General features: G+C 44.7%; 1 protein-coding gene across 1 annotated transcript in view; it reads left to right on the forward strand.

Moving 5' to 3' along the window:
• Window positions 1–27,956, forward strand: part of HEG1 (heart development protein with EGF like domains 1) — an 89,615-nt gene that overhangs the window by 16,840 nt on the left and 44,819 nt on the right. The window contains exons 2-7 of the mRNA XM_047874009.1: window positions 11,480–11,767; window positions 13,431–13,721; window positions 20,484–20,837; window positions 21,765–22,100; window positions 25,508–25,774; window positions 26,407–27,789. Of these exons, the coding sequence (XP_047729965.1) occupies window positions 11,480–11,767; window positions 13,431–13,721; window positions 20,484–20,837; window positions 21,765–22,100; window positions 25,508–25,774; window positions 26,407–27,789 (2,919 nt within the window). The remainder of the gene's footprint in view (window positions 1–11,479; window positions 11,768–13,430; window positions 13,722–20,483; window positions 20,838–21,764; window positions 22,101–25,507; window positions 25,775–26,406; window positions 27,790–27,956) is intronic.

Here is a 27,956-nt window from a genome sequence, read left to right on the forward strand (position 1 = left end):
CCTACCAGCAATGCACGGAAGTTCCAATTTCTCTTAAGTTCTCGTCAACACCTACTTTCCTTTCTTTTTCTTTTCCTTTTTTTTTTTTCCTTGATAATAGCTGTCCTAATGAGTATGAAAGTAAACAGTCTTTTGAATTTATAAATGCCACCCACAGGACGTATTATGGACCTGGAGCTATTATTGTCCCTCTTGGACCCCGGTCCTGTCTGAGGGTCAGATTAGTTCGTTGCTATGGTCCCTAAGGGCAGGGGTCACTTTCAGAGAGGGATGGGGGCACCAAGGACAACCCAGGCAATTTCCCAACTTTGGCCAGAATGCATGATGCAAAGCACTGGATGTTAGCTAGCGAAGCAGGCTACATGCCATAAATTAGTTTGGGAAGAGTTGGCTGAGCTCCTGTCTTCTCAGTCCTCACTGGCTTCATTTGGGTGTGGTTAACTAGGAAAGACACCAGAAAGAAAGGGCTGGGCTCTGGTCTCCATCCTGCCACTTAGTTCTGGGTTATTCTAGGCATGTGACCTTAGTACTGAGTCTTAGCCTTCTGTTCCTAAAATGGGGTAAGAATTCCTATCTTGCTTGCCATGCAGAATGTCAGGACCCAACAGGATAATTTAGCCCCCTGAAATTATCAAGTAAAGAAGCGCTTTGCAGATTGTAAACATGTGGGATTTCTTAATTTGATCTCTGAGAATAGGGGCAAAATTCTATCCTCCTATAAAGTTCCAGTGGACAATGTCCTGCTCCTCTTGTGGTTTACAGCCATCTACCATACCAAAAGGGGGATTAAAAAGGGAGTTTTTTCATTTCAGTTCTAGTCCTGTGTGAGCAATTGAATCTGAGGAAAATCTCTAAAAATTATAAAGAAATTCACTATCATTGGTATGAGAACCCATGCTAGCACATGCAGTCATGTGGCTAGAAAGCACCCAGCTCTCCCATGTGTTCCCCAAGTTGAGGGATCCCAGGAAAGCTCTGAGGGGGAGCCAGAAACAGGGAATTCACAGCTGGAGGAGGGGGGGAGTCAGTGTCTTACTTTTCCAGAACGTTCTCTCATGAGACTTAACCCCTAACAATCTGAGTTTCATCTTCTCTTTGCCACGTGACACTCCGGAAAGTCCCGGGGACTCTGGTTGACTATCCTCTGGCCTTTCCACAGGCCTGGCCCGTGCCTCTCCGTGGTGTCTCGGCACTCATTGCCTTGCTGGCTCCTACTTCAATTCATCCTATCCTTCCCTGGTCCTCTGTGTCTCCTTCACTGACTCTTCCTCTCCCTCTGATTCAAGGTTCCCCTTAATTCAGTCCTCGACCATCACTTTTCCCTTCATACTCCATCTCCTCATCCCTCTTCCTAATTGACAGTCCCAAATTTTTAACGACCTGTCAGACATTTCCAGTGGGAAGTTATAATGTCACCCCTCACTTCATATTTTGAAAACAGGCTTTTCTTGTCTCTCAAACTCATTCTCCATTCTGCCTCCACTCTTTATTATTATTCTTTTCATTACTCATGAAAATTATCTCTGAGAAGCTGCTTTAGAGGTCTTCTTGCTCAGTGTTCCTGCTAATAAGTGCAGCTATCATCAAACCAAATCCGTCTGATTCCAAAGCCCCTGTGCCACAGGCTAGGTCGCTCCTCTTAGGGAGGAGCAGGACATTGCTAATGGATTTGAGACCGGGGTTTGAAGACCAGGGGGATGTTGTTCCCTGACCAATGCCTTAAAGCTCCATGTCACAGAATAAGCTGGGATGTGAGGGAACAAGAGCTGGGTTCAGATTGTGAATCTGCTGTTCAGTGCATGACCTTGAACAACCACTTAATCTTTCTGCCCTTCTTCCCGGGTGCCATGATACCCACTTGACCAGCTGTCATTCTCATTAAATGAGATAAATGCCCTTGAAAACATTTAGCACGTGGTAAGCACTGAGTAGCTATTTGTGAAATCTGATTCTAAATGGAGGGAAATGAAAATAAAGGGATCCTGCTTTAACTCTGTGACATAGGGCCCACAGGAGTGGTTGACAGTGCAATGTGGGGGCGGGCTGGGCCCTCTGGGAGGAAATTGCCTCTTTGGATGACACAGCATACTCCCTGTACACACCCACTCCACTGCTCAGAAACAATGCATGTTGAAAAACCCCAAATCATGGGGTGGGTGGTGAGGAGTTGACTCTATAGCAGCTGCTAATTAGGAAATCCTACTCCCAGGCTGTGCTAGCATCCCTGATGTTGGTTCACAAACAGATGTTTTAGAACATGAAGACACTACAGAAGTGGAAGTTGTCAACTTGGGGGAAAAAACAGGCAAAGCAATGAAACTGTCTTGACACAGGGGGCTGAGTGCAGAGGGAAGGACGGCATTTCCAGCTCAAATATACCTGGGAGGTTGGGACATCTCACCTCCAGTATGAGGCTGGTTGGTGCGGCTCAGTTGCCGTGGGATGTGAGAGAGGTTGAGCAAGTACCTCTGACTATCTGGGGAGAGGGATGGGTGAGGTGAGGAGAGCCAGCCTCAGAGGCTGCCCGTGAGTGTCCAGTAGGGCACAGGGTCTTCATCCTCCTTCTCCAGCCCAGACTCCGAAGCCTGAGGTGTACCTTCTTTCCATTTCTCCAAGGCCATTTCTCTTCTCTGCCAAGAGTCAGAGCAGGTTCTGGATTCTCCCCCTGCAAGTGTTAGGTCCCTGCTGACTCCTAGCCGCTTTACTCTAAATTTCTCTCCCACTCGGGGTTTACCCCTGTGCTGAACAGGGAGCTACGCCAAAACCAAAATTCAACCACAGTACTCCTAAACAACTCAGGGCTTCTGAAGGGATTCATCCTTGGATCTCAATAAATATTTTAGCACTGGACTCATTGTCCCCCCCCAAGATACAGCATGGAATCATGTCAAGCACTTGCATGTTCACAATCAAAAGATTGTGAATGGGTGGCAGAGTGGGTGGGCTGGGGTGCTGCATGGTTAATTAATCCCCTTCTGAAGAGTAGTTCATAGGCAATAAAGAAGTAGAGGGACATCCAGAGTTCAACAGCAGGCAGTGGAATACTATTCTTTTGGAACCCTGGGCCAGTGACATCAGGGGCTTATGCCAGAGGTGGGCCTGGCTCTCACCCTGTGCCCTCCTAGTTCTCCCTGCATCTGCTGGCAGAGTGTCCTGGAGCAAAGCCACAGCGAGGCCCCAGCTCACGGAGCCCACCTCAGTCCTTTCAGGGGGTGCACCCCTAGCTTCCAGCAGAACTTGTACCTCTGCAACTAGCTCTGCTCTGCTGCCTGGAGAGGGGTTGGTTAGCAGTGCCTGCCAAAGTCATGTCCAAATCTGTCCGTTCACATTGAGAGACCTAGACCCCTTGAACAGCTGCAATGGGTGTAGCACTCACTACGGACCAGATAGTCTTTGACACTCTCACGTGTGTGTACTGTGTCACAGCCCAGTGAGGTAGGTGCTGTCATTATCCCCCTGTTACAGATGAAGAAGCCAAGGCAGAGAAATTACATATGTCACCCAAGGTCATACGGCATGTACGTGGTAGAACCAGAAGTCTAACACAGACAGCCTGACTTTAGCCAGTTTGTATGTTACCCACTGCTTCTCTTGTTAAGTAAGTACTGAATTTCTATATCCAGACAGGGAGCTGGAGGCAGGCTCTTTTCCTTTTAGATGAGAGAGTCTCCACATAGAGAACACAGATTCTCAAGGTGGGGTAAACAGGTGACTTTCCCCGTCATGTGTTCCGGGGGGAAGAAAGGGAAACATCCCCAGAAGAAGAGAGACGGTAAAGGTAAGAATTTCTGATCAATCCAGGTGGCTATGGCACCTGCAACTGAGGGAAAGAGGGTAGAGGTGGCATCATAAGCCCACAGGTCCCTAACGCCCGCAGGGCCCAGCAGTGGCAGTACTGACCAGGGGTGTGTTCAGTCTCTAGTTTCTGTGGACAGATGGTCATCCCCTTGATCAGGCCACCAGCTATGGCCACAGCTGGTGCTGAGTGGTTAGGTACCCAGAGGCTGGTTGTCCAGACACAGGTAAACTCATCAGTCCTTCAGCTGGGTGCTCAAGGCCACTCACAATGCTTATGTTTCAGAAATAGCTGTATTATGAGCAAGTTGCATGAGCCACCTTTATATCGAAAGTCTACATGCTTTACCTACCTTAGGGAGCAGTCTAGGGACCAAAGAAAGCCCCTTATAAGAAGGCTTCCAGACCTAGAGTCCTTTTACCAAGATACCAACTTTTTTGTTCTTTTTCTTAGGAGATGCTTTTTTTTTTTTTAGTTTATTTTTAGGAATCTCTACACCCAACATGGGGCTTGAACTCACAGCCCTGAGATCAAGAGTCGCATGCTCTACCAAGTGAGCCAAGCCAGGCACCCCAGGAGATGCAGGTTTTTAAACAGATATATATGTATATATATGTTTATGTGTGTGTATATATATATATATATACATATTTATTTATGTTTATATATATATTTTTAATGTTTATTTTCTTTTTGAGAGAGAGAGCATGAGTAGGAGAGGCAGAGAGAGGGAGAGAGAATCCCAAGCAGGCTCCGTGCTGTCAGTGCAGAGCTAAATGCAGGGCTCAGACTCACAAACTGTAAGATCATGACCTGAGCCGAAATCAAGAGTTGCATGCTTAACCACCTGAGCCACCCAGGTGCCCTTAAACACATCTATTTTTAATAGCATAACGTCATATGGTACATGCCATTTTTTAATTTATATTTTTAATTAACTGTACAGGGTGAACATAGTACATATCTAAAACTGTATCAATAATATATTTTGGTCAGCCCTTTAAAATCTTGTTGTCTTATAATTACTTACAAGTTCCTATTGCAGAAATTTAGGTTGTTTCCAATTTTCATTATTACAAACAATGCTGTGGTAAACTTCCCTGTGCCTGAATCTGTGCACATCCTTAAGAATTTCCTTGAAATTAATTTCCAGAAATGGAATTCCTAGGTCGAAATATATGCCTATTTTTAAGACTTTTGCAATGGAATGCGGAATTTCTCACCAGAATGTGCCAGTTACATTGTTACTGGTGTTGTGTGGAGGTGCCAGTCAGCTATGCCCGCAGTGACACTACATCTTATCATTTTTTGAGCCTTTGCCAATTTGATAGGCAAAAAAATTTATATAAAAAGTTGAAAAAAAGGCTTTTCTAGTTTACATTTGTATTTTATTTCTTTCCAACAATACTGTCATGTATTTATTCTCAAATTATGCATTTTCTTCTGTGAATCACATATTCATGTTCTTTGTGAGATGTACATCTTAGGAATTTTTTTAAGCTTATTTACTTTGAGAGAAAGAGTGGGGGAGAGGGGTCAGAGAGAGAGGGAGAGAGAGAACCACAAGCGGGCTTCGTGCTGTCAGGGCAGAGCCCAGTGTGGGGCTCAAACTCATAACCGTGAGATCATGACCTGAGCCAAAATCTAGTCAGACCCTTAACCTTAGACTGAGCCACCCAGGTGCCCCATACATCTTAGGACTTTGAAAAACTTCACGTGTTAGGAATGCTAAACTTTTATCATCCGCTGCAGGCATTTACCCTGGCTCGTTATCTAACTTCTTTGAATTTAAATTCTTATTTTTTATCAAACTCATACATAGTTTAAAGATCAAATATGTTTTATAAGGCTATTATAAAAAACCCTGACCACTCCTACCACCAATCATTTTCCACTTCTCAGAATCAACCACTTTCGACCCTTTTAACAAGCTCTTTTAGTAATCCTGCCCATACCTCTCAGTAACATGCTTAAATTGCTATTTGTTGATTCATTGTTTTGGTTTTAGGCAATATTAATTAGTTTCTCTCAATGGAAATTTCATATTACTGCAAGCTCTACCAGTTGGAAGTGATACACTCTCTTTCTATTCTTCAGGGTCAGCTTGAGGAACTTGAAAATGCATTTTTTACACAGCTTAGAGTCACCCTTCAACACAACATGATTCTGGGTACGCCCTCCTGACTTCTGCGCTATTGTTATCCATGGTTTGCTCTATCTTGTTTTATTAATCCCACAAATGAGAAATTATTTTATAAATTCAACGTTGCTTTAGATTTATGCACATATTTACCATTTTCTTTGCTCATTATATCTTCTTGCCTCTTCTAGCTTTTATCTAGCATTGTTTTTCTTGCTGGACATAAAATTCTCCCTAATTTCCTTTTGTGGAGGTGGTTGATAAACTGAAATTTGACTGAAAATGTTTCTTTTTTGAAAGAGAGTCTCAGGATATTTTTCAAAGATAGTTTTACTGAATGTACAATATTTACCCACTGGTTTTGGACTTCCATTGTTGCTGTTGAGAAATCAGCTGTTAGTCTAATTGTCATCTTCTATACATGATTTGTCATTTTCCCTGTTCTGGTTGTTTTTAAGATGTACCTTGTCTGTGGTTTTCTGCAGTTTGACTATGATGTGAGTTTATATTTCTGTACTATTTTGTTTTCTAAGGATTTGTTGGGCTTCCTTAGTTTTGAGGGAAATTCTCAGCCATTACCTTTTTGAATATCGCCATTTCTCTCTTTTCTCTCTTCTCCGCCTAGAACTCCAGTTGTATATATATTGGACTTTCTCACTCCTATCTTCCTTGTCTCTTCCTCTCTTTTTCATATTTTCTATCTTTTTATATCATCTGGGTGTTCTCTCATCATCTGTCTTGTAATTATTAGTTCTTTTTTCAGTCGTATCTAAATCTGTCAAGTTTCCTAGTTTCAATCATTATATTTTATTCATTTTTAGAATTTCCATTTAGAGTTCTTTCACTTCTTTTGGCCATTATTTATAGTCTCTCTTTCTCTCATTTTTAGTTTCTTATTTCTTTTTATGTATTTTATATACTTACATTCTTTGATATTTCCAGCATTTGAAGGCTTTGCCTATCTAGGTTGCTGACTTTTACCCACTGATGCCTTTTTTCCTTTTATATTTTGTGCTTTTTTAAAAATTTTTTTTAATGTTTATTTATTTTTGAGACAGAGAGAGACAGAGCATGAATGGGGGAAGGGCAGAGAGAGAGGGAGACACAGAATCGGAAGCAGGCTCCAGGCTCTGAGCCATCAGCCCAGAGCCTGATGCGGGGCTCGAACTCACAAACTGTGAGATCGTGACCTGAGCTGAAGTCGGACGCTCAACCGACTGAGCCACCCAGGCGCCCCTATATTTTGTGCTTTTTGACAGTGATCTCTTATTCCTTAGAATTTTATCAATGAATGATAAAATCGGATTGAAGGTATGTTCATTTAGAGAGCATTCACATTTATTTCTGCAAAGCAAGAGGCACTGTGTATCTGAACCACTTTTCCTTCACACTAATGGGGTATATGTGGGTGCACATATGTGCATGTGTATTTGAGATATGATTTACATACCATAAAATGCACCCTCTTAAAGTATATAATTTAGTGGTTTTAGTATATTCACAAAGTTCAAGACCACCTTTAAAATGTATCCTTGGCTTGAGGTTTAGAACTTACAAGTATTGTGAGTTTGTGCTGCATACCCACATGAGGGCTACCTTTCTGGTTACAAATTCTTGAGTGAGATTTATTTTCCTTCATCTAAAACCAAGATCAAAGGCCACTTTTCCCTGCTGGCCCCCTTCTGCAGGGCAGATTTTTTTCTCCCTATGTGTCTGACACCCATAGTATAGCCCTAGTCCCAGCTTTATACAGTCTGAGTTTCCTCTCAGACTCTCTCCTTAAGAGTTTTGTCTCCTATGTCCTACATCCTCCTAATAATCAGACCAGAAGTTCACGCTCACAAAAGTTGAGCAGGTGCCCCCAGAGCAGCTTCTAACTGCCGAGAATTAGCTCACTTCTCTGTATTCCAGCTCTTGGTTCATGTTTGGCCTTAGAAGATGTGATTCTTTACTTACTTGCCAACTCAGCAATGCATTTAGAAATATTTTGTAAAACATATTTTATTTAGTATATTTCGTTTATAGTGGTAGGATGATTTGGGACAATGCAAGACTATGGTCTGCCTTTTTTGTTTTGTTTATAGGGTACATTTTCTTTTTCCTTCTTCCATCTTTTGTCACCCCTCCAGGGAGATAGCATGGTTCAGTGCGACTCATGTCTTGTCTTTATGTGGCCATTCCGTACCTTCTAAAGACTGCAGTGGAACTCCTAGGGACATTCCCAGTTCTGTGAAGAAGGGCATGTTGCTGCTTCCTCAGCCATGGGCTTCCTCAGAGGCTCAACAATAGCCAAGTGTCACACTCATCTTAAGGCTATAATAGAGCAAAATTCATTTTCTTCTTTTGCTCATGGCTTACCAGCTTCCACGCATTGGTTTTGGGTCGCCTCTACCTCCCCACAATCACTTTTTTTCTGGCTTCTTTTAAGAACAGTCTCTCTTCATTGTGCCCAAATGACCAGGAGGATAGAGAGAGCATCCTCAGACCCTTTCACCTTATCTGGAGAGGCCAATTTGCCTTGCAGCTCAAATAGAAAGAACAAAGGGAACATGTTGTGTGGGTCTCTGGTCTCAAGTTGAAATTGTGGACTTGGTGGCTGCCCCTGGAAACACCCCTCCAAATCCCATTTTCAGGTGAATGTGGTCCTTGCCTGTCTGGGGCTGGACCCCAGAGGAACCCAGATGCTTGGCAACGTCCCTCCCCTCTCCAGGAAGTTTCTGTTAATTATCAATTACGGGAAACAGAATAGGAAGCACAAAAGCAGCAATTCTCAAGGGATTTGGGGAGGAAAGGGTTCCTTTAGGAAAGTTTGTCAGAATCTCTTATGGAAGATTTAAAAATCACTACCCCTCCAACCCCAATAAATGAGCCATACTTCTGGTGGGAGTGGACCAGAGTGGAGGAAATGTGGAGAACCATTGACCTAGAACTGCATTGTCCAGTGTTGTAGCCACTAGCCACATGTGGCTGTTGTGCTCTTGAAGTACAGCTAGTATCATACTCTGGAATTTACAGGTGTAATACCAAAAGAAGAATGCAAAGTATCTCAATTTTTATATCAATTACATATTGAAATGCTACTATTTTGAATGTGTCAGAGTATGTAAAGTATTTATTAAAATTAATTTCCTGTTACTTTTAAGTTTATTTATTTATTTTGAGAGAGAGAGAGAAAGAGAGAGAGAGAGAGAGAGAGAGCATGAGTAGGGGGAGGGGAGAGAGACAGGGAGAGAGAGAATCAGAATCCCAAGCAGGCTCCAAGCTGTCAATGCAGAGCCCAGCGTGGGGCTTGAAGTCATGAACTGTAAGATCACATGACCTGAGCCGAAATGAAGTCAGTCGCCCAACTGACTGAGCCACCCAGGCGCCCCTCATCTGTTACTTTTTAAAGTAAACTTACATATGTGGTTTGCATTTGTGTCTTACTTTATACATCTCTTAGTGCTGATCTAGAAGATAACTCGTTCCTTTTGGGAAAGTGTGATATTTTGAGCTGAACCATAGGTTCTGCCTGCAGCCGCTACTAGTCAGATGGCTGGCCATGTTTTGCCTGACTCATACAGATAGAAGTGACTTCATTCATTCCCACCGAGGTCTCTCAGCAGTGCTCACAGCCCCTGATCCTAAGCAGAACGAAAAATATCCTTCCCAAATGAGGAAAATAAAAATAGGTTTTTAAGGGACCCATGTAATCAGCAATAACTTTAAATGGTCCTTGTCCTCATTGCTTTCTCTAGAAACTCATTAAACTCTGTGCCCTCCAATTAGCACATGTATTTCATATTCACTTCCACATTAGCTTGGATATCCAGGGAAGTGGCTCTTAAAATGTGGTCTGTGTTTTAGTCTTGGTTTCAGGAGCTGACACCCCAGCAGTGGTGGGGCTCCCTCTTCCAAGCCGTGGCTGCGTCGTGTGCACACATCCTCAGAGTAACAAGGCACCCTCCTTGGGTTGGACTTGGGTGTCCCACCAACCTGCCCTGACTCTGAACCCCCTGCCTTGATAAATGATACCTAATCCCACAGATGGTTGCTTCTGCGCCCGGTTTCCCCTCAACTTTCACCTGATCGTGATGTTTGTAACTCATGCCCTCTCTGCCATCATGTTGGGCAATATGGCAGAAAATGATCACTTCAGTATATTTCCCAACTAATCTAAATCCATCCTCTAATTTATAAATGTCAAATAACAGTCCGTACTAATAAGCAACCTTTCCTCAACACCCCTGCGCCGGAAGCGAGGGGGAACAGGAGGATTCGTTACCACGCGCTTTGTCCTGAGCACTGGGCACAGCTGAATGCTCAGGGGCTTGGGCGGGGAGCAGGCTGTCTGGTGACTTGGGCAAGGAATATGAGCCTCCGCCCCACACCTCCTCTGCCTCCCGGGCAGAGTTGGAGAAGAGCACCTACCTCGACATTGCACAAGGATTGAACAAATGAGGACATGTCGAGAACATATATCCGTGGTTGGCATGCACACACATGCATGATTGCTGTTACTTTTTTTTTTTTTTAACAAAATGAGACTATACTCTCAATTCTATTTTGAAACTTTAAAAAAATTTTTTTAATGTTTTATTTTTGAGAGAGAGTGACAGCAGGGAAGGGGCAGAGAAAGGGAGACAGAGGCTCCAAAGTGGGCTCCACACTGACAGTAGAGAGCCCAATGTGGGGCTTGAATCCACAAATTGCGAGATCATGACCTCAGCTGAAGTCGGGCAGTTAACCAACCCAGCCACCCAGGGGCCCCTGAAACCTGTTGTTTTAACTCAATAATACCTGTAAAACGTCTTTATTTTTATAACATTTTAATACCTCATCATGTCCTTTCATATGGACATAATGCAACTGGTTTAATTGATCTGCGGCTGTAGGGTTTTCAGTTTTGTTTGTTCCTTCCTTCCTTCTATTCTTCCTTCCTTTCTTTTTTGCTATTATAAACAATGACATCATGACTATCAGTGCAGCTAAATTTTTGTCCACATTCTTGAGTATTTCCTTAGGATAAATTCAAAGAAAACAAAAGCACTGCATCAAACCTATTTACATTACGAAGGTTTTGGTAATATTGCCAAATCCTTCACATGTTTTTCCAGAATTAGGCATGTCCCACCTCCCACCCCCTGCCTGCAAGAGTAGGTGTCAGGATCGAGAGCTGCCAGCTTTTACCCTCCTACCATGCAGAAGACACAATTCACAACCTTGATGCATGCGAGTGCTTCCTTCCCCCTGCTCTCACCTGACCTGTGTCCCCTGCGCCCCTCCCGGAGCCTGCCTGGATCCCAGAGCTTCAGGTCCTCTCCCCTAAGCCCTGTACTGGTCTCTTTCTGTCCGTTTTCATCATTTATTCCACTTACTGTAAAATTTAATACTACATAGTATTGTTGCTACATAATTTCTCCCACTGCATTGTGAGAATAATTACTGTGCGGAAAAAAGAAAGGTGAAATTATTCTACCTGAATCCACTTCTTTACTGAGTATCTGCTCGTGGCAGACAGAGAACCAGCAGGCTCTTACTGATCCATTTTCTTATTGTTTCAGCTGTGGTAAGGAACCACTGGCCAGAAAGTAGCACCAAACCCCACATAGAAAACATCACCATTGATCAGAACCAAATGGACTTTTCAACGGTGGTCTCCAAGGAGGGCGTGATGACTCAGACCCCCAGAAAGAGCCACACTTCTTCAGATGCTCCAGAAAACTTCATTCCACAAACTGAAGTAGCAGATGCTAGAGGAAGAAATGACTCTTCCAGGAAAACAAATTTCACCATTTCCCCTGTCGGGTCTGACACAGCAACAGCTCTGACTTCCCAGAGCCTCACCAGAGGTGAGTTTGTGCCAACGATGCTCATTTCATTCATGTATGTCCGGTCCTGGAAGATGAAGTTTCTGCCAGTCTCCCTCTTCCCCATCCTGAGTGCCCATCCAAGGGTCCTGGGCTGGGGTAGCTCACCCCTGTGGCTCAGGCTCCATCTGTGGCATGCTGTGATTAAGTGAGTTATCAGCATAGACCAGCTGAGGGTGCACATTTGCCTACAGCCCCGAGCAGTCCTGGGAATTGACATTCCATGGCCAGACTGAGTCCAAAGGACACCCACTGATCATGCCCCACACCACAGCCTCAGAGATACCAGATCTGGTCTGGTAGGCTGCGTGGCTGCCCAAATGGCGGTTCCTGCTTGAATCTGCACAGCTCGGTGGCTTGCCACTTCTAGCAAAAAGTTTCAAGAAATGGCTAGGGCTGGATGTGTAAGATTTGACTGAGGAAGGGAAGACACAGAAAACTGGCACCGCTTAGGTACCTACTGTATACCAACATATCTATTCTCTCAATTCTCACCGCAAGCCAATGAGGTCACGTTATTCTCATTTTAGGAATTTGGAAACTGAAGGTAGAGATGTAATTAATCAGAGGTGTATAGGTCAAACAGCTAATAGGTTTTAAAGCTGGGATTTGAGCCTAAGTCTGTATGTCTGAGCACGGTGGGAGGGATAGCTTAGGAGTGGGATGCACAGACCATGTGAGGAAAAGGACAGAAGTGTGGTCTTTTTGTGGAGTGGGAAGGCTGGCAGCTTCCCATGGGGGAGGATGTAAGTCACACATGGAGGAGAGGATAGTTGTGTGCATGGGGTGAGGAGGAGTCACAGAGGACTTAGAAAACCAGGCAGTTTAGATTTGGTGTTGTAGGAAGAGTCACCGAAGGTTTTTGAATAAGACAGTGACATGATTAAAGCAAATTTGGGGAGGATTCACCTGGCAGGCAGGTATAAGATGTCTGGGGTGGGAGATGGGGCAGAGTGAACCTGGCATCAGGGGGACCACCCAGGCGGACATAGAAATCCAGATGCCTGGTGCTAAGATCCATGGCCTGGTGGCCTCAGGGGTAGACAGGAAGCAATTGGTAAAGACTCTTCACAAAGGAAAATTGATACGAACTTGGTAACAGCCTAAAAGTAGAAGATGATGCCATCAAAGATGGCCCCCTGCTTTCATGAGCTTGTTGCAGGGGGTCGGGTTGAGGGACTCAATTCTATAAAGAGTACGAATGACAGTATTTTATGTTCCCTTCATGACATGATGGACACAGAGCTTAGACCTGCGCCTGATGCTGCCTGAGTTCGTTGGTCATCCAGGTTTTGGAAATTTTGTTTATGTTGAACTCAAGTAAATAATTCTGGGGCCAGCGTTATGGAATGCGAGTGATGAATCATGGTGATCAGAGTCCTATCTTTGATCCCATATCATCTGATACTTAGCTTCATTGTGCCCCTTTTAGAGTAACTTCACCACAAAATGCAGCCTTTGTTCGTGAGATCTGAAAACAGTCTTTGTCTTGGTTTGTGATCTCTCACTCAGGAGTTAATTTTTCATAGAATAAATAATTGCTCTTAATTTGTTTTCATGGAGGTCAGAGGTGATCCCACTCAAACATTATTCAGACATTTTGAAGTCTGCTGGTGGAATTTTAATTGTTGGTGTCTGCTTTCAGCACTGGGGACACTTCGCTCGCCATCCAGTTCAGGGTCAGAAGGAAGAACTGCCCCTTCTCACACTGAGAGCGGAACATCCCAAGGGTCCCTGGCAAGAGGAAAGCGGCTCCCCGAAGACGTGACCGTGCACACCCAACTGGCTGCCACTTGGGTTTTCAGCCAGGACCCTCTTCCTGCTTTAGAGATGGAAGAGGAGACCACGCTCTCTAGGAAGAGAAATTTTTCAGGACCAGCGCTCTCCAGGACCAGCTGGAGAGCTGGTCATTCCCCTCCCTCAGACCACCCCGGATGTGAGTGCTCCTATCCCAGTCTCACCTGCTGAAATCATTCAGAATAGAAATAATAGATGCGTACAGCTTGCTAGTAACATACTTGTCACAGGGGCCGAGGCGAGGAGACATTAAAGACAAACGCAGAGTATTTGGGGGAAAAATACCATCTGCACAATTTACCTTCATACTGAAGTTTGTCTTTAAATTTTTGTTAACGTTTATTCATATTTGAGAGGGAGAGAGTGAGGAAGGGGCAGAGAGAGAGGGAGACACAGAATCCGAAGCAGGCTCCAGGCTTTGAGCTGTCAGCACAGAGCCCGATGCAGGGCTTAAACTTATAAACTGAGATCATGACCCGATCCAAAGTTGGACACTTAACTGACTGGGTGGACTGAGCCACCCAGGTGCCCCTGAAGTTCGTCTTTAAAATATGTTCTCTTTAACTGCATAGGAAGGAAAATAGGAGTTGGTCAGGTGGCTGCTCTGGGCCTTTGTGTCCACCAACCCCTGCTTGTCCCCTCATCCCCTGGACACACGCACGTACACGCATCCAACAGGGACTAAGTGTTGTTGGTGTGTATCCTTTGGACCAGAGGCCACGCTCTGGGGTGAGTGGACTGGTGAGCACTGAGTCATTTGATTAGGAGTTAGATTTGTGTTGCTTCATTACGGCCAACTTGTTTCTTGCAATGGCAAAGATAACACAGATAAACATTTTGCTAGGCGTCATAGAAAAGAAACCCAGACAGTGCAGGTGTTTGCAAAGCTGCAGCGGTGGAGAACACGCCTCCTTGCCTTTTCAGCTCCTAGTCATCGTAAGGCCCCTCTCTGGCAGTTCCATGTCTAGCCTGGAACTGTTTTCAACCTTCTCATCCTCCACGCTATCCACCTTGTCGCATTAGGTTCTCCCATACCTATCTGGTACTCAGTGTGTAATCCTCTTGAGGACACAGGCTATGTTGGTTACTTCTCTTGGGTTCCCTGCCATCCCAGGACAAGGTACAGTTGGTGAGTAATGGCGATTAGCATGTGCCCCAGTATCACAGGGCTCATCCAGCTACCGACCAAAGAGAATGCTGGAAACTCTGCCTGCCTTTTCTCTTCTCTTCTCTGAGGTTTTATTCAGAGTCTGTGCATGCCTTAGGAAGCAGCACAGAGAGGGCTGGAAATATTCTTGGAAATAGAGGTTAGACTGCCTTCAAAGTTGCCATTTCAAAATTGTTGTAGGTCACAGGTTTTTTAGAGATACTAGGGGGTTTGGGTTTATGTCACCAGAGCAAAAACGGAACCTGGAGGTCCTTTCCGTAATGCCTATTTAAAGCAGCCAATTCCTCCTCTATATACTCTGTATACAGTTTCTGCTGACTAGGTATGTATATAATTTATGATTCATGTTTTTGGGAGATTCCTTTTAAGATTATTCTTAAACATTGGTCAGATTGGATAAAAGCTACAAGCCTTTCCAGCTGCAAAGGTCTGTGGTTCAGTGATTTACAACCAACTTTACTAAATGGTGGAAAGGAAGCATTTTCTAGGAAGCTACACTTTGATTCTGGTCAAGGTCATTTAATATTTATAATTTAAATTCAACCCACTATTGTGGTTTATTTGAAAATCAGCCTGTTTCCAATTTTACCGGACTTGACCCTGTAGTCACCTGGATTTTTCAACATTAAAAAATAGTTGGCCTTCAAATTCCTTGAGCATTCATCCTTTTAGAACCCTATGCTTTTAGGGGCGCCTGGCTGGTTCAGTCAGTAAAGCATGTGACTCTCGATCTCAGCATATAAATTTGAGCCCCACGTTGAGTGTACAGATTACCTAAAAATAAAATCTTAAAAAAAAAAGAACGTCTTACTTTTAATTGTTGAAGAGTTCCACCATATCTTTCCTACTCCTTGAGTCTCTCACTGAGCATTTCTCTTCCTTTTCACTGAACTGGGTGTTCTGTGCTAGGTAGAGGCCCACCTCCCTCTGAGATACTAGACGCTAGGGCCCTAAGTGCTGTTAAATGAGGGAATAGCCAGGCACCCAGGACTGTCTAGATCTAGCCTGCCAGCCTCCCCTCCTCCCTGCAGGGAAGCTGAGAGGGGGACGTGCACAGAGACCTGAAGCCATATGGGAAGCAAAATTCTGCTTTTACTTTCCAATCTGGGCTACTAGCTGCTAACCCCCTAACCAGCACTCTGGTATACCTCCTCCCTCCACCCCTTAAATCTGAATTCTGACACTTTACTATCCCTGCCTAACTACAGGATTGAGGGGCTCTAGGCACACATGTAGGAGCACTGAGGGAGCGGGTAGGACTTGCCAGAGGCAGGCTCGGAGAGGACCCAGCCGGCACTCTGTAGAAGGGAAGTGAAGAGAGAGGGAGGTGGGGGTGTGTGTCTGTTGACACTTGGCTGCTCCATCCACCAGTAAACGTGACCCAGTGAAAGTCCTGGCACTTAGGCTGGTCAGATGAGCCATGCTCCTCTGGAGGTGAACATTAGCGCGGCCACCAGGAGCCTGGCCTGGGGAGATGGGGCTCCCTATTAGAAACATGAAGGGATTCGACCAGATGATCCTAAACATCCTTTCTAGCTCCAGCATCTGTTATTCCAAACACATTCAGCCTTTGTGTTCTGTGCCTCCTTTCCCTCCTCGCTCTGCTACACAGAAACGTGCGTGTAGCACCGCCTCGTCTGAGGCCTGGCTAGCCAGGAGTTCCCTGCCTCCGAAAATAAATTGTATGCCAGGGATGGATGCATTAAAGCAGGGATAGGCCCAGACAGCTAAATCAGATTTTTAAAAAGCGATCAGAAGCCATTTGAAATTATTTTTCTTGCTGCTTTATATCTTCCTGTACTTTCCATATGTTCTGTAATGGACATGTACTATTTGATCATTGGGGGAAAAGTAAGTACAGCAGCTCACAGGGGAAAAAGTTCTCTTTTGAAGGCAGAAAGATATCTGTGTATATTGAATTGTGTGAGAATGGCTATAGTTGAGCACTAAATTTAGTACTGAGCTTCCTGGAAACGAGGGCACAAAGGGAAACTGGGTGGGGCATGTGATCATTGCCAGATAAAGTAAGCATACAATTTCATCCACAGGCATGAGTGTTTTGAGGGCAGTGAATTCTTTTTTTTTTTTTTTAATTTTTTAAAATTTACATCCAAATTAGTTAGCATATAGTGCAACAATGATTTCAGGAGTAGGTTCATTAATGCCCCTTACCCATTTAGCCCATCTCCCCTCCCACAACCCCTCCAGCAACCCTCAGTTTGTTCTCCATATTTATGAGTCTCTTCTGTTTTGTCCTTCTCCCTGTTTTTATATTAGTTTTGTTTCCCTTCCCTTATGTTCATCTGTTTTTTCTCTTAAAGTCCTCATATAAAGTGAAGCCATATGATTTTTGTCTTTCTCTGACTGACTAATTTCACTTAGCATAATACCCTCCAGTTCCATCCACGTCATTGCAAATGGCAAGATTTCATTCCTTTTGATTGCCGAGTAATATTCCATTGTGTGTGTGTGTGTGTGTGTGTGTGTGTGTGTGTGTGTATATATATATATATATATATATACACATATACACACCACATCTTCTTTATCCATTCATCCATCAATGGACATTTGGGCTCTTTCCATACTTTGGCTATTGTTGATAGTGCTGCTGTAAACATGGGGGTGCATGTGCCCCTTCTAAACAGCACACCTATATCCCGTGGATAAATGCCTAGTAGTGCAATTGCTAGGTTGTAGGATAGTTCTATTTTTAGTTTTAGTTTTTAGTTTGAGGAACCTCCATACTGTTTTCCAGAGTGGCTGCACCAGCTTGCATTCCGATGGGGGCAGTGAATTCTAAGAGGACTATTTATATAAGGAATGTTGAGACTCGTAATAGAAAAATGCCATCAGTTGCTGTTCTGAGGAAATTGTGCTAATGTTCTTTAAAAGGTGATATTTTATATAGATTCTCAGTAGGAGCTGAGGGTGTAACAATGGGTCTCAACTCATGAAAGTACTTCTGTGGGTAGCTGAGCTAATGTGGTCCAGGTAAATTGCTTTGTGGTGATTTCACTTTGTAAAGGAAGAAAGCATAAATAACTCAGAAGATTGTAGACTTAGTGTATCTTTCTCAACTATCAGCCACTTCAGCTGGATTTTTGGCAGGTTCTGGACAGCAGTCAAGCCAAGGTTGAGCACTTGCTGCATGCCTGAGGTTCCAGCATTTTCTGTTGTGGTTGGAGAGTGATGTACATACTTTCACCAGATGAGTGGGCATTCTTTCCACCTCCTGTTATAAAGATTAGGGAACTTGGCTTGTTTCTGCTCCCAAATGGATGGTCTTCCCATTTTTGAATGGGTGCTTCAAGAGTAGAAATGAGCAAGGAAGGACAGTTATTAAATAACCAATATTGCTGGCCTGTCGATTGGAAACATGGCAGATTTCCCCCAGATGTGTTCAGCAGGTGCTCATTGAATAGTAAAAGTGGTGGTTATAGATGAACTTTTAACTTTTTCTCCTTTTCACCACTTGTATAGAAGCATTCGTACTGCTCCATAGCTTTACCATGAGGATTAAATGAGATTATGTAAATCAAGTACTTAGCACAACGTACAAAGGTATATATAAAATACGGGCGCATTGTACTTGGTCGGTAAATGGCAGCTTTTAATAATGCTGATGAGATGGTGAAGCAGCATTCCATGGGGCCCCAGTCAGGGAGAGAGAACGCAGCCATTTTCCTTTTGTGGCTTTCAGCATTTGTGACTTCTGTAATTGCGTCTCTGTGGCCATCGATTTGCTATACAGGTCTGGAGGCTGAGTCCAATATAGCTGCCGCTGTACAGTGAATCAATGAAATAATGCAGTTGACTGGGGATGAGAGTGATTTGAAAGAGCACCCAGCAACCGAGGAGGTTGAAAACGGGCAGATTTAGACGATGATTCTAATGACGTTAGGTCCTAAGAGGCTAAGTGGCTAGTGAGGATTTGGGGCATACATATATGATGGGTTCCTTTTTTTTATACTAATGCATTTTTATTTGGTTGTTTATGTTTTTCAGCGAGGGGGATGGTTAGTTCAGCAGGGACTCCGCTTTGGGGTCCCGTCTGTTTGTGTGGCTTGCTTACCTCTTCATTTCGCTTTCATTGTGGCCCAGTGTCCAGAACTGCCTGCTGTGTTCTAGGTATATATAGTACAGGTTCCATGGTTTGTACAAGAGTAAGAGGAGCCTTTATTCCTGGCGCTCTTGCTGTCTCTCTAATTATATTTAATATTTATCTGTGCTTTTGGTCACAACTACACATAGGACTGGTCTTCAAGGGACCATTTACAATGGCAAGTTAATTCTGCCCTTTCGGGGTCAAAAATAACAGCTTGAAACCTTTCATTATAAAGGTATAGAGTTACTTTCTATTATTTTTGGCTTGAAAAGAAAAATGTTTTCTCTTGCCTTTGGATCTTGCCTGCCATGTTTCTTCCCACTCACCAAGCTTTCCTGCAGTTTATTCCTGTTTGGAATGAGCACGTCAGTGTGCCCTTCCGGAGGCCAGTTCTCAGGGTATCCTCTGGAAAGTTCTTTGTGGAAGGGAGACATGAGCAAGCCACCTGTACTCCTGTGGATTTTGACCAAAATGGCCTATCAATCCATTTTTGAGGTTCTTGGCAAATTAATCCAGTGTCTGCCATCCTGCCATCCTTTTCATCAGAAAAACTGTTCCCCGCCTGGAGTCTTCGACTTGCTAGTGGTCCACTGGGGTAGTATGTAAGCTTGAGAGTCGGTGTCCAAAGCCTAATGAGGCTAACTACAATAATGAAGCTTGTTTGCTTTTGGATGGAATTAAATCAAATCAGTGGGGTAACACTGAGTATCTCCTGCTGATCAGAAGCTCTGTTACTTCTTAAATGCAGTTCAGTTTATAGTCTTTCAGAACATAAGGGTTACAGTGGCCATGAGGTGGGAAATAATAAAGAACCCTTAATGGTGACAAGGCCAGAAGTTATTGCTGTAGGCTAGTATTGTTCCCACTGTGGTCTGTGGAGCCCTGGCCTCCCCAGTGGTGATCTGGGGGCTGGGCTCCTACCACCGCCTTACTTTTATTCATTTTTTACGTACGGGTTTTAATCTATAATAGCATTTGAACAAAAGGGTTACATTGCTAAAATAAAACAAAACAAAAACCTGTACCTTATCACAATGGCCTGTCCCTACATAATCTATAAGGTGGAATTCAAGAGTACAAGTTTTTACCTTCCTCTATAAAAGCCAAGGCAAAGAATGTCTACAGGCTTTGTTCTATTTTCCTTTCAGCCAGAGCCGAAGCTTTTCATTGTGCTTGAAGGACCTCACTGCTTCTTCACTGAACTCTGTGAGAATCAGAGCCTGTGAAGAGAGAGTGTCAAATGTGTTTATCTATATTAGGTCTACATTATCTAGATTTATCCAACAAAATGTAATAAACATTATTTGTATCTAGATACATCCCTGATTTTCTTAAACCCTTGAATAATCTTTTTTTTTTAAGTGTTTTTTTTTTCTTTTATGTTTGTTTACTTTTGAGAGAGAGAGAGAGACAGCATGAGTGAGGGAAGGGCAGAGAGAAAGAGGGAGACACAGAATCCAAAGCAGGCTCCAGGCTCTGAGCTATCCACACAGAGCCCAACGCAGGGCTCAAACTCACAGACCACAAAATCATGACCTGAGCCAAAGTCGGAAGCTTAACTGATTGAGCCACCCAGGTGCCCCCAACTCTTGAGTAGTCTTAAAGCATCTTTTCTTCTGTTTTAGCTTCTGGAAGCACTGAGATGCTTAACAACTCCACTACTCTCCGAAGCACCTTGCTGAATGGGACACAGAGTGTGCGTGTTACCACCATGCTCCTCAGTGGTGTCCCAGGGATGCTCCAGTCTTTAACCGGCAGTCCACAACCTCTAAATGAGACGGAGCATTCCCCCAAGGACTCAGAAATTGCCATGACTTCAGTATCAGCCCGTTCTTCACCCTTTGAGGCAGAGCTGAGAAGAGGCAGTGGAGTAATCAGGAATCCAGGGGATGGGGAATTCACTGAGCCATCCACAGAAAATGGATTTGGCCTCACATCTTCTGGGGTCTCAGTGGAATTCTGGCAAAATGATTCCCCAAGTAAGTATTTAAGTTTTACTTGATCTATCATGGACTTTTAAAAACTATTGGATTGCCTTAAAAGATCACTTCAAGACCATTTGAAATCTCAAAAAATAAATAAAGTGTGTTCTTAGCTAACACCATCTCCTTTATCTGGTATACCACATTATCACATTTTGATTTTTGTCCTTATGCGAACATTGTGAAGTTCATCAGACAGGCATCATTCCTCCTGCTCTTTTATAGATGAGGAAACTCAGGCCCAGAGGGTTTAAGAAATGAGGGCACGGGCTTGTAGCTTGTTCACAGCAGAGCTGAGAGCTTGGCCTTGGAGCGGTCACTGTCAATCGCATGTTACCGCTCTGTGGGATTGTCTTCAAGGTGAGGGCTGGCCTGCTCTTTCAGACTAGCTGGAGCTATTTTATGTACAGATCATTCTTCCAAATAAAATGTGCAGGCATAAAAATATTCCTCCAAACTCATGGCTTCAATTTATGCCGTATAGTTTATTTTTTGTTTGCTATACTTGAAAATTAGAATAATCTTTATTAATAATGGAACTGTTTTGGAAAGATGCATGTGACTAAGCACTGTAGGTAGGCACGTCATATTTGTTGTTGGACATAACATATTCCTTCCCTTGACCACTTTTGGGGAAAGGGAGTAAAACACCACAGCCTAGAAGTTGCCCTGCTACTTTGCACTTGTTCTTTAAAGGCTCCCTTCTTCACCAGTGCTTATTTTTAGTATTGCTATCTTATTGACACTGAAGAGTTTTGAAATAATTATTTAGAACATGAAAATGCATGTCAGGTTACACGTAAAATAAATACCATACAAGATCCTTGCAAAGGGAACCTTTCCCTAGAGAAGACTCACGTCTCAGCTGTTGGGGAATCTCTTTCGCATCCATGTCATGACATTTATTTCCTTGACATCTTACAGCCTTGGGAGGAGAGCAGCTTGCCAGCAGCTCAGACGCAGAGGATGGAAGTCCCATGTCTCAAACTGAGACTGTGTCTAGGTCGGTCCTGTCGGGCAGAGGTGGAGCCAGCACAGCACGCTGGTTCTTGACCAACAGCAAGACATTCGCAGATGCGACAGGAAGCTCCACTTCCTATCCTGAAGTTGTGAACGCCTCAGTGCTGACCCGGGTCTCAGCCTCTGTGTCCCAGTCTAGAGGAAGTGGCAACAGGAGCTACTCTGAGCCGGCCACCGAGTCTTTGTCCTCATCCTCCTCAGAAAGCCTGGATTCCTCAGCAGCACGTGGTGAGTGCTCAAGTGAGTTTCCACTTCACAGAACTGCACCACTCGGAGGGCAAAGGGCTTACAAGGCTCATGCTCTTCTGTGGCACAGTAAGGCCGTGCGTTAATGGACCATTCCAGAGGCCCCTCTGCTGTCACTATTCCCAGGCCATTCTTCTAGCTGTATATGTCCGGTTTTTTTCTGGTACATCTCCCCGGAGCTGCTGTTGCCACCCGCCCCTGTCACACACAGCTCAGGGACTTCTCTGTCCATGTCCTTCCTCGCCCTGTAGCCTACCCCACACCCCCATGCCTGCCTCAATCACACAGCTTCTGGAAGGTGAAAATATCACTTCATGGGTGGTTGTTCACCCCAAGTCCGGGCATTCGTCAAGAGCAACTCTCCCTCTTGTCTAATCAGCTTTTATGAAGATATAATCCCCATTCTATGCAATTTGCCCATTTAAAGTATACAATTCAGTGTATTTTAGTGTATTTACAAAGTTGTAATACAGCGGCCACCACTACTGTCTAATTCCGAGAAGGAAACCCGGTGCTCATCAGTAGTCACTCTGTGTTCTCTCCTCCTCCCAGCCTCTGACAGCCACTAACTTAACTTTCTGTCTCTGTGGATGTGCTTATTCTAGACAGTTTATGGAGGAAATCATACAATAGGTGGCCTATTGTGGTTTTCACTTAGCATAGTGCATTGGAGGTTTGTCCATGTTGTAGCGTGTGACAGTACCTCATTCCTTTGTGTGGCTGAGTACTGGTTCCATCGCACGGATGTGCCACATTCGTTTATCCTTTTGTCAACGATTGCACATGTGGGTTTTTCCCACCTTTCGCCTATTGTGAGTAGTACCGTGGTGAACATTCCAGTACAAGTTTTTGTGTGGACGTGTGTTTTATTTTTTTTTAATTTTATTTTTTATTTTTTGAATACGTGTTTTAAATTCTCTTGGAATAGCTGGCTTCTATGGTAGCCCTGTTTCTTGAGGAATTGTCGAACTGTTTTCCAAAGCAGCTGCACTGCTTTATATCTTTATACCGCCACCAGGAGGGACGGGGGATCCTAGTTTCTCGGCTTCTTCACCTCCTGTTGTTCATCTTTTTTTTGATTCTAGTCATCCTGGGGGGTGTGAAGTGGTGTCACGAGTGGTTCTGATTTGCATTTTCTGGCTGACTAATGATGTTGTGTATCTTTTCACTTTTGGGAAAGTCTTTTCTGATCTTTTGACCATTTTAAAAGTAGTTAGGAATTCTTTCTGTAGTCTAGACACTGTTCCTTTATCAGATATACCATTTGCAGACATTTCCCCCTGTTCTGTGCGTTTTGTTTTCACTTTCTTGACAATATCATTTGCAGCACAAAGGTTTTTAATTTTGATGAAGTCCAGTTTATCAATTTGAGAAAACTTTTTCTTGGATGGTCCTTTTTAATAACATTTTTGGACAATTTCATAAACCATTCTCAGCAACCTTGTCAATGCAAAGCATGTACTGACTAAAGCAAAAATGCAATAATTGATCATTTAAGGTTATAACAGGTTTACATTCTTACCTCTCCACCACTACTAATAATAGCAGCTCCCTTTCCCCCATATGAACATCCTAATTGGTGAGGAAAACTCGCATTTATTACTACTGATGTGACGTGGAAAAGCATATGCTTGTCATGAAAGAATACCACATGCATGGGTGGAGAATATTTATGTTCTTTCATGTGTGTCCATGGAAAATGCATTAACTGTCTCCTAAACAAAAGGAGTCATTTTCCACCCTCACAATGTGGGGCTCAACGTTTCTCCTCCTCAGACCAGGAGCTCAGGTGCCTTTCCCACGTGCATCTCTTCAGTACTAGGACCCTTTGCTCCGTAATGCGTGTGCCCTTGGTTTGTATGGAAATTGTGATGTCAGTGTGAGCGGGTCTCAGCGTTCAGTTATAAAGAGCTACATAAGGAATAGCCTCCTTTCTGAAACCAAGTCGCTGTCGGTTAGCCAAATGCCTTATCTCATTTGCTCTGAATCACTCAGAGTGAACTGATTCTGCCATCCAGCCCCTCAGAGTTCATGGTCTGTTCCTTTTTCTGGGTTTGGATGCAGCCCCTCCATCTCAGGTCACGATTCTCCACTTTCTAAACCCTGGAAGCCTGACGTGGTGGTTCGCCTAAATTCCATTTAAGAGTCTTACAATCCTCCCACCCCAGGCCTTGTTCTCTCTGCCCCGGGAACTTGTGCTCAGATACACACGGCCCTCAAGCCTCTCCTGGTGGACTTCCCATGAGTTTCTTAGGCCCTTCAGCCTGGTCAAGTCACATCTCACCTGCCTCCTGGCTGTCTCCGTGCTGCTCCAGCTCACTGTGTATCCCTGTCCCCACACTCATTCCTGTCTGTCAGTTAATGCAAACGTATCATGAGGTGAACTTACCTAACATGCAGCTCTACCTCTGTTTTCCATTGGGGTGTGTCCATCAAGAGCTAGTCTGGGGGCACCTGACTGGCACAGAGGAGTGTGCGACTCTTAATCTCGAGGTCGTGAGTTTGAGCCCCACATTGCGTGTAGAGATTACTTAAATAAATAAATAAACTTGAGATAAAAAAAGAGCTAGTCTGGTATGAGAATAGGAATAAGAACCAGGGAAATAACTTGTTTTCTTATAGATCCAGATTAGGAAGTATTTAGGCCAAGAAGAGTTAGACCTCCTTTCCATAATTTCTGAGAAGAAGAGTTTATTTGATAATCTAATATTAGATTCTTTGAGCTTATAGTATAAAACATACACTCAAGAAAGGAGGAAAAGGATGTTTTCATGTGTCACCTGCCCCTATTCCATCCCCACCAAGAAAATAAATAAATGCATTAAAAAAAAATAACACAAAACAGAAAATAAGCCCATCTTTACCTCCAACCACGATGCATTAAGGGGAAAAACCAAAACTCTAAAAGAATGGCAAACCCCATTCAGTTCAGGTATCACTGGTCCTACCAGGAAGTAAAAAGCCTTCGGAGTCCTGGGGATCTCCCTCCTGTGACTTGTCAGAAAGTATAAAGCCCCAAAGGGGTTGTTAGCCTTTTGCTGAGCATTCACCTCCCCTGCCACCACCACCGATTTCCCTGATGTAAACTCTATTTGTTATGTATCATGGAGGAGAAATACAATATTGATCCTGTTCGCTGAAGTGGGAAACCTTCCCATAAATCCAGATCACCTGAACGGATATGCTGGTCGGCAGTGCCTCTTGAGGTTGCGGTTGTGATCCGTGGGGCGGGGGACAATGCATCTCGTTTTCCCACGTGTGAGTTTCACATAAAGACCAGGGAAAGCACAGGGAAGCACTTCGGCTAACTTAGTGCACGAAGGGAGGCTCATTCCTGAGGCTTCTGACAGTGCTGCTGCACCCCTGTACTGACTGGCCATCCCCTTTCAATCTCCTTGTAGCCACCGAGGAGGGTCCTGAGCCTGGAGGAAGTTCTGCCGCGCAGGAGGGGACTGCCGAGGCTCCCCACCCGCACACTGCAGCTACTTTCCCGGGGACTGCAGAGCGCACGTCGCGGTCTCTCACCAACACGAGCACAACTTCTGCAGAAGTGGGGCACTCTGTGGTGCCCAGAGAAACCGAGAGTGCCACCCAGCACGGGAACGTGACGGTGACTGCTGACGCCCACCTGGTCTCCGGTTCCCTGGCGGCCTCACCAGCCCTGGGAGGTGAGGAGCGGGGTCTCTTCCCACGTTATTTCAGCTCACCTGTCAGCGTACTCACAGTCCTAGAAGGATTACGTTTGCTGTCAACCCAGAAAGTACCTTACAAGCTCTGTCTGAAGAGAACTTCTCACTCCCCCCCCCATCCCCACACGCACTTGCCTAAGGCACTTACGGTGTTGTCCACCAGGATACTTGGAATAAAGGAGACCAACCAGTTGTGGCCAAGACCAGTCTCCTGGGAAAGAAATATCTCATTATCATTACACAGAATGGAAAATGGGGAGGGTTTTCCTTTTTCCATTTAGACAGAACAATTGTTCTGTTGGGGTCTTAAGAGCTTTTCAGATACCAGTTTGCTTTTATCAAAAAAGGCATGTGGAAGGAATTTGGACCTATTCCCTGTTCTTCAGCCCCTGGCCCCACTTCTCTTTTATTACCACTTGCATTGCTGCCACCCACACTCCTCCCAGGAGGGTAAATATACTCTGTGTAGACCCTGCCCGTTCCTGCCTTCCCACACTGCGCATCCAGAGGGCTCACTGTTGAAAACCACCTCTCCAAAGAAAGCGTTTAGTATGTGTTTGGGATATTTCTTGTATGTCTAGTTGACCTAACTTTGGTGTTTCCATTTACAGTCACTGGAATTAGCTACAGTCAAGTGAGTGGCACGGACTTTGAACAGAAGGCTTCCAGCGACTACACAGACCACACCTATGTCTCCTCTACTTTTACCAAAGGAGAACGGGCATTGCTGTCCATTGTAGACAACAGTTCAACCCCGGACATAAGGGAGAGTTCGACCTCTTCTGTTAAGATCTCAAACTCTTCACATTCAGACTATTCTTCCTCTTCTCAGGCTCAGACTGAAAGAAGTAATGTGTCATCCTATGAAGGGGAGTATGCCCAGCCTTCCACCGAGTCCCTGGCTCTGCGCACAGCCAACCTTCCGTCCTACACATCCACCATTAACATGCCAAACACGTTGGTTCTTCTGGATGCTGATGCTGGATCGATTGGCAACTCTTCTTCCTCTTCTTCTTCTCCTTCTTCTTCTTCTTCTTCTCCTTCTTCTTCTTCTTCTTCTTCTTCTTCTTCTTCTTCTTCTTCTTCGGGACCCCCTTTGCCCCTGCCCTCAGTATCCCAGTCCCACCAGTCATTCTCCTCAATCTTACCATCAACCGGGGCCTCTACTCTTCCACTGCAGTCCACTCCCCATGCACCCACACCTGTGTCTTCCTCACAAGCGTCCCTGACAGCATCTACCCCTGCCTCGCCGTCCACCTCCCAAACAATGCTGGCACCTTCACCTTCTACTCTGGTCCTGCCTGTGACTCCAGTTCAGACGGCGACAATGGCGTTGTCTGTGGCAATGCTCCCCAGCAGTCAAACGGCAAATCCTAAGAACCAGAGTAACCCATACCATGAGAAAGTCATTACAGAGTCAAAGCCACCGAGCCTGGAGTCTCTGCCCACAGAGGCCACCAAAGCTGTAACAGTGAGGTCTACCTCAGGGATCCCTATGCCCTCGGCCTTAACAGAGTCCTCCACTGAGCAAACCCTTCCAGCCGTAAGCACCAGCATAGCCCGAACGTCTCCAGCTTTGACAACCACCATTCTTGAGACCTCTCATCCCCCCAGCCCTGCGTCAACCACAGCAGCCCTGATGGCTGACCCCACAACAGTACAGACTACGGCTGGAAAGCAGCTCTTGCCAACCAGCCCTGAAATTCCAGTACCACGAATCTCAACAGAAAGTGCTGTCACCACAGAAAGGAGCCAAGCCCACATAGATGATACCACCCAGTTGGTGCCCCTGACCAGTGTACCCATGTCGGTGAAAGGACCGACCACGGGGCTCGGTGTGACGGAAGAGAACAGCCCGGCTTCACGCTTCCTCGGAACATCTTCTCCCCAGACCGTAGGCGTTTCCACAGACCAAGTACTGACTCCTAGATCTACTACCTTCGCTGCTCAGGGCAGCACACTGTCACCGACAGCACTGTCATCGGCAGCTCCAGGTAGAAGGCAGAGCCGCACAGGCTCGGGATGCCTGTGAATGTGTGGCAATTTGCAATAGTTCCGTGTCTGTGTTGTCCTCTTATAACACAATGTCATGGATAACCTAATTTTCTCACCTCTGAGTTACCTAACTCTCCCTAAAGGAAGAGGTGAGGATGCCATTGGC

The sequence above is a fragment of the Prionailurus viverrinus genome, chromosome C2, assembly GCF_022837055.1.
Source record: "Prionailurus viverrinus isolate Anna chromosome C2, UM_Priviv_1.0, whole genome shotgun sequence".
NCBI lineage: Eukaryota > Metazoa > Chordata > Mammalia > Carnivora > Felidae > Prionailurus > Prionailurus viverrinus.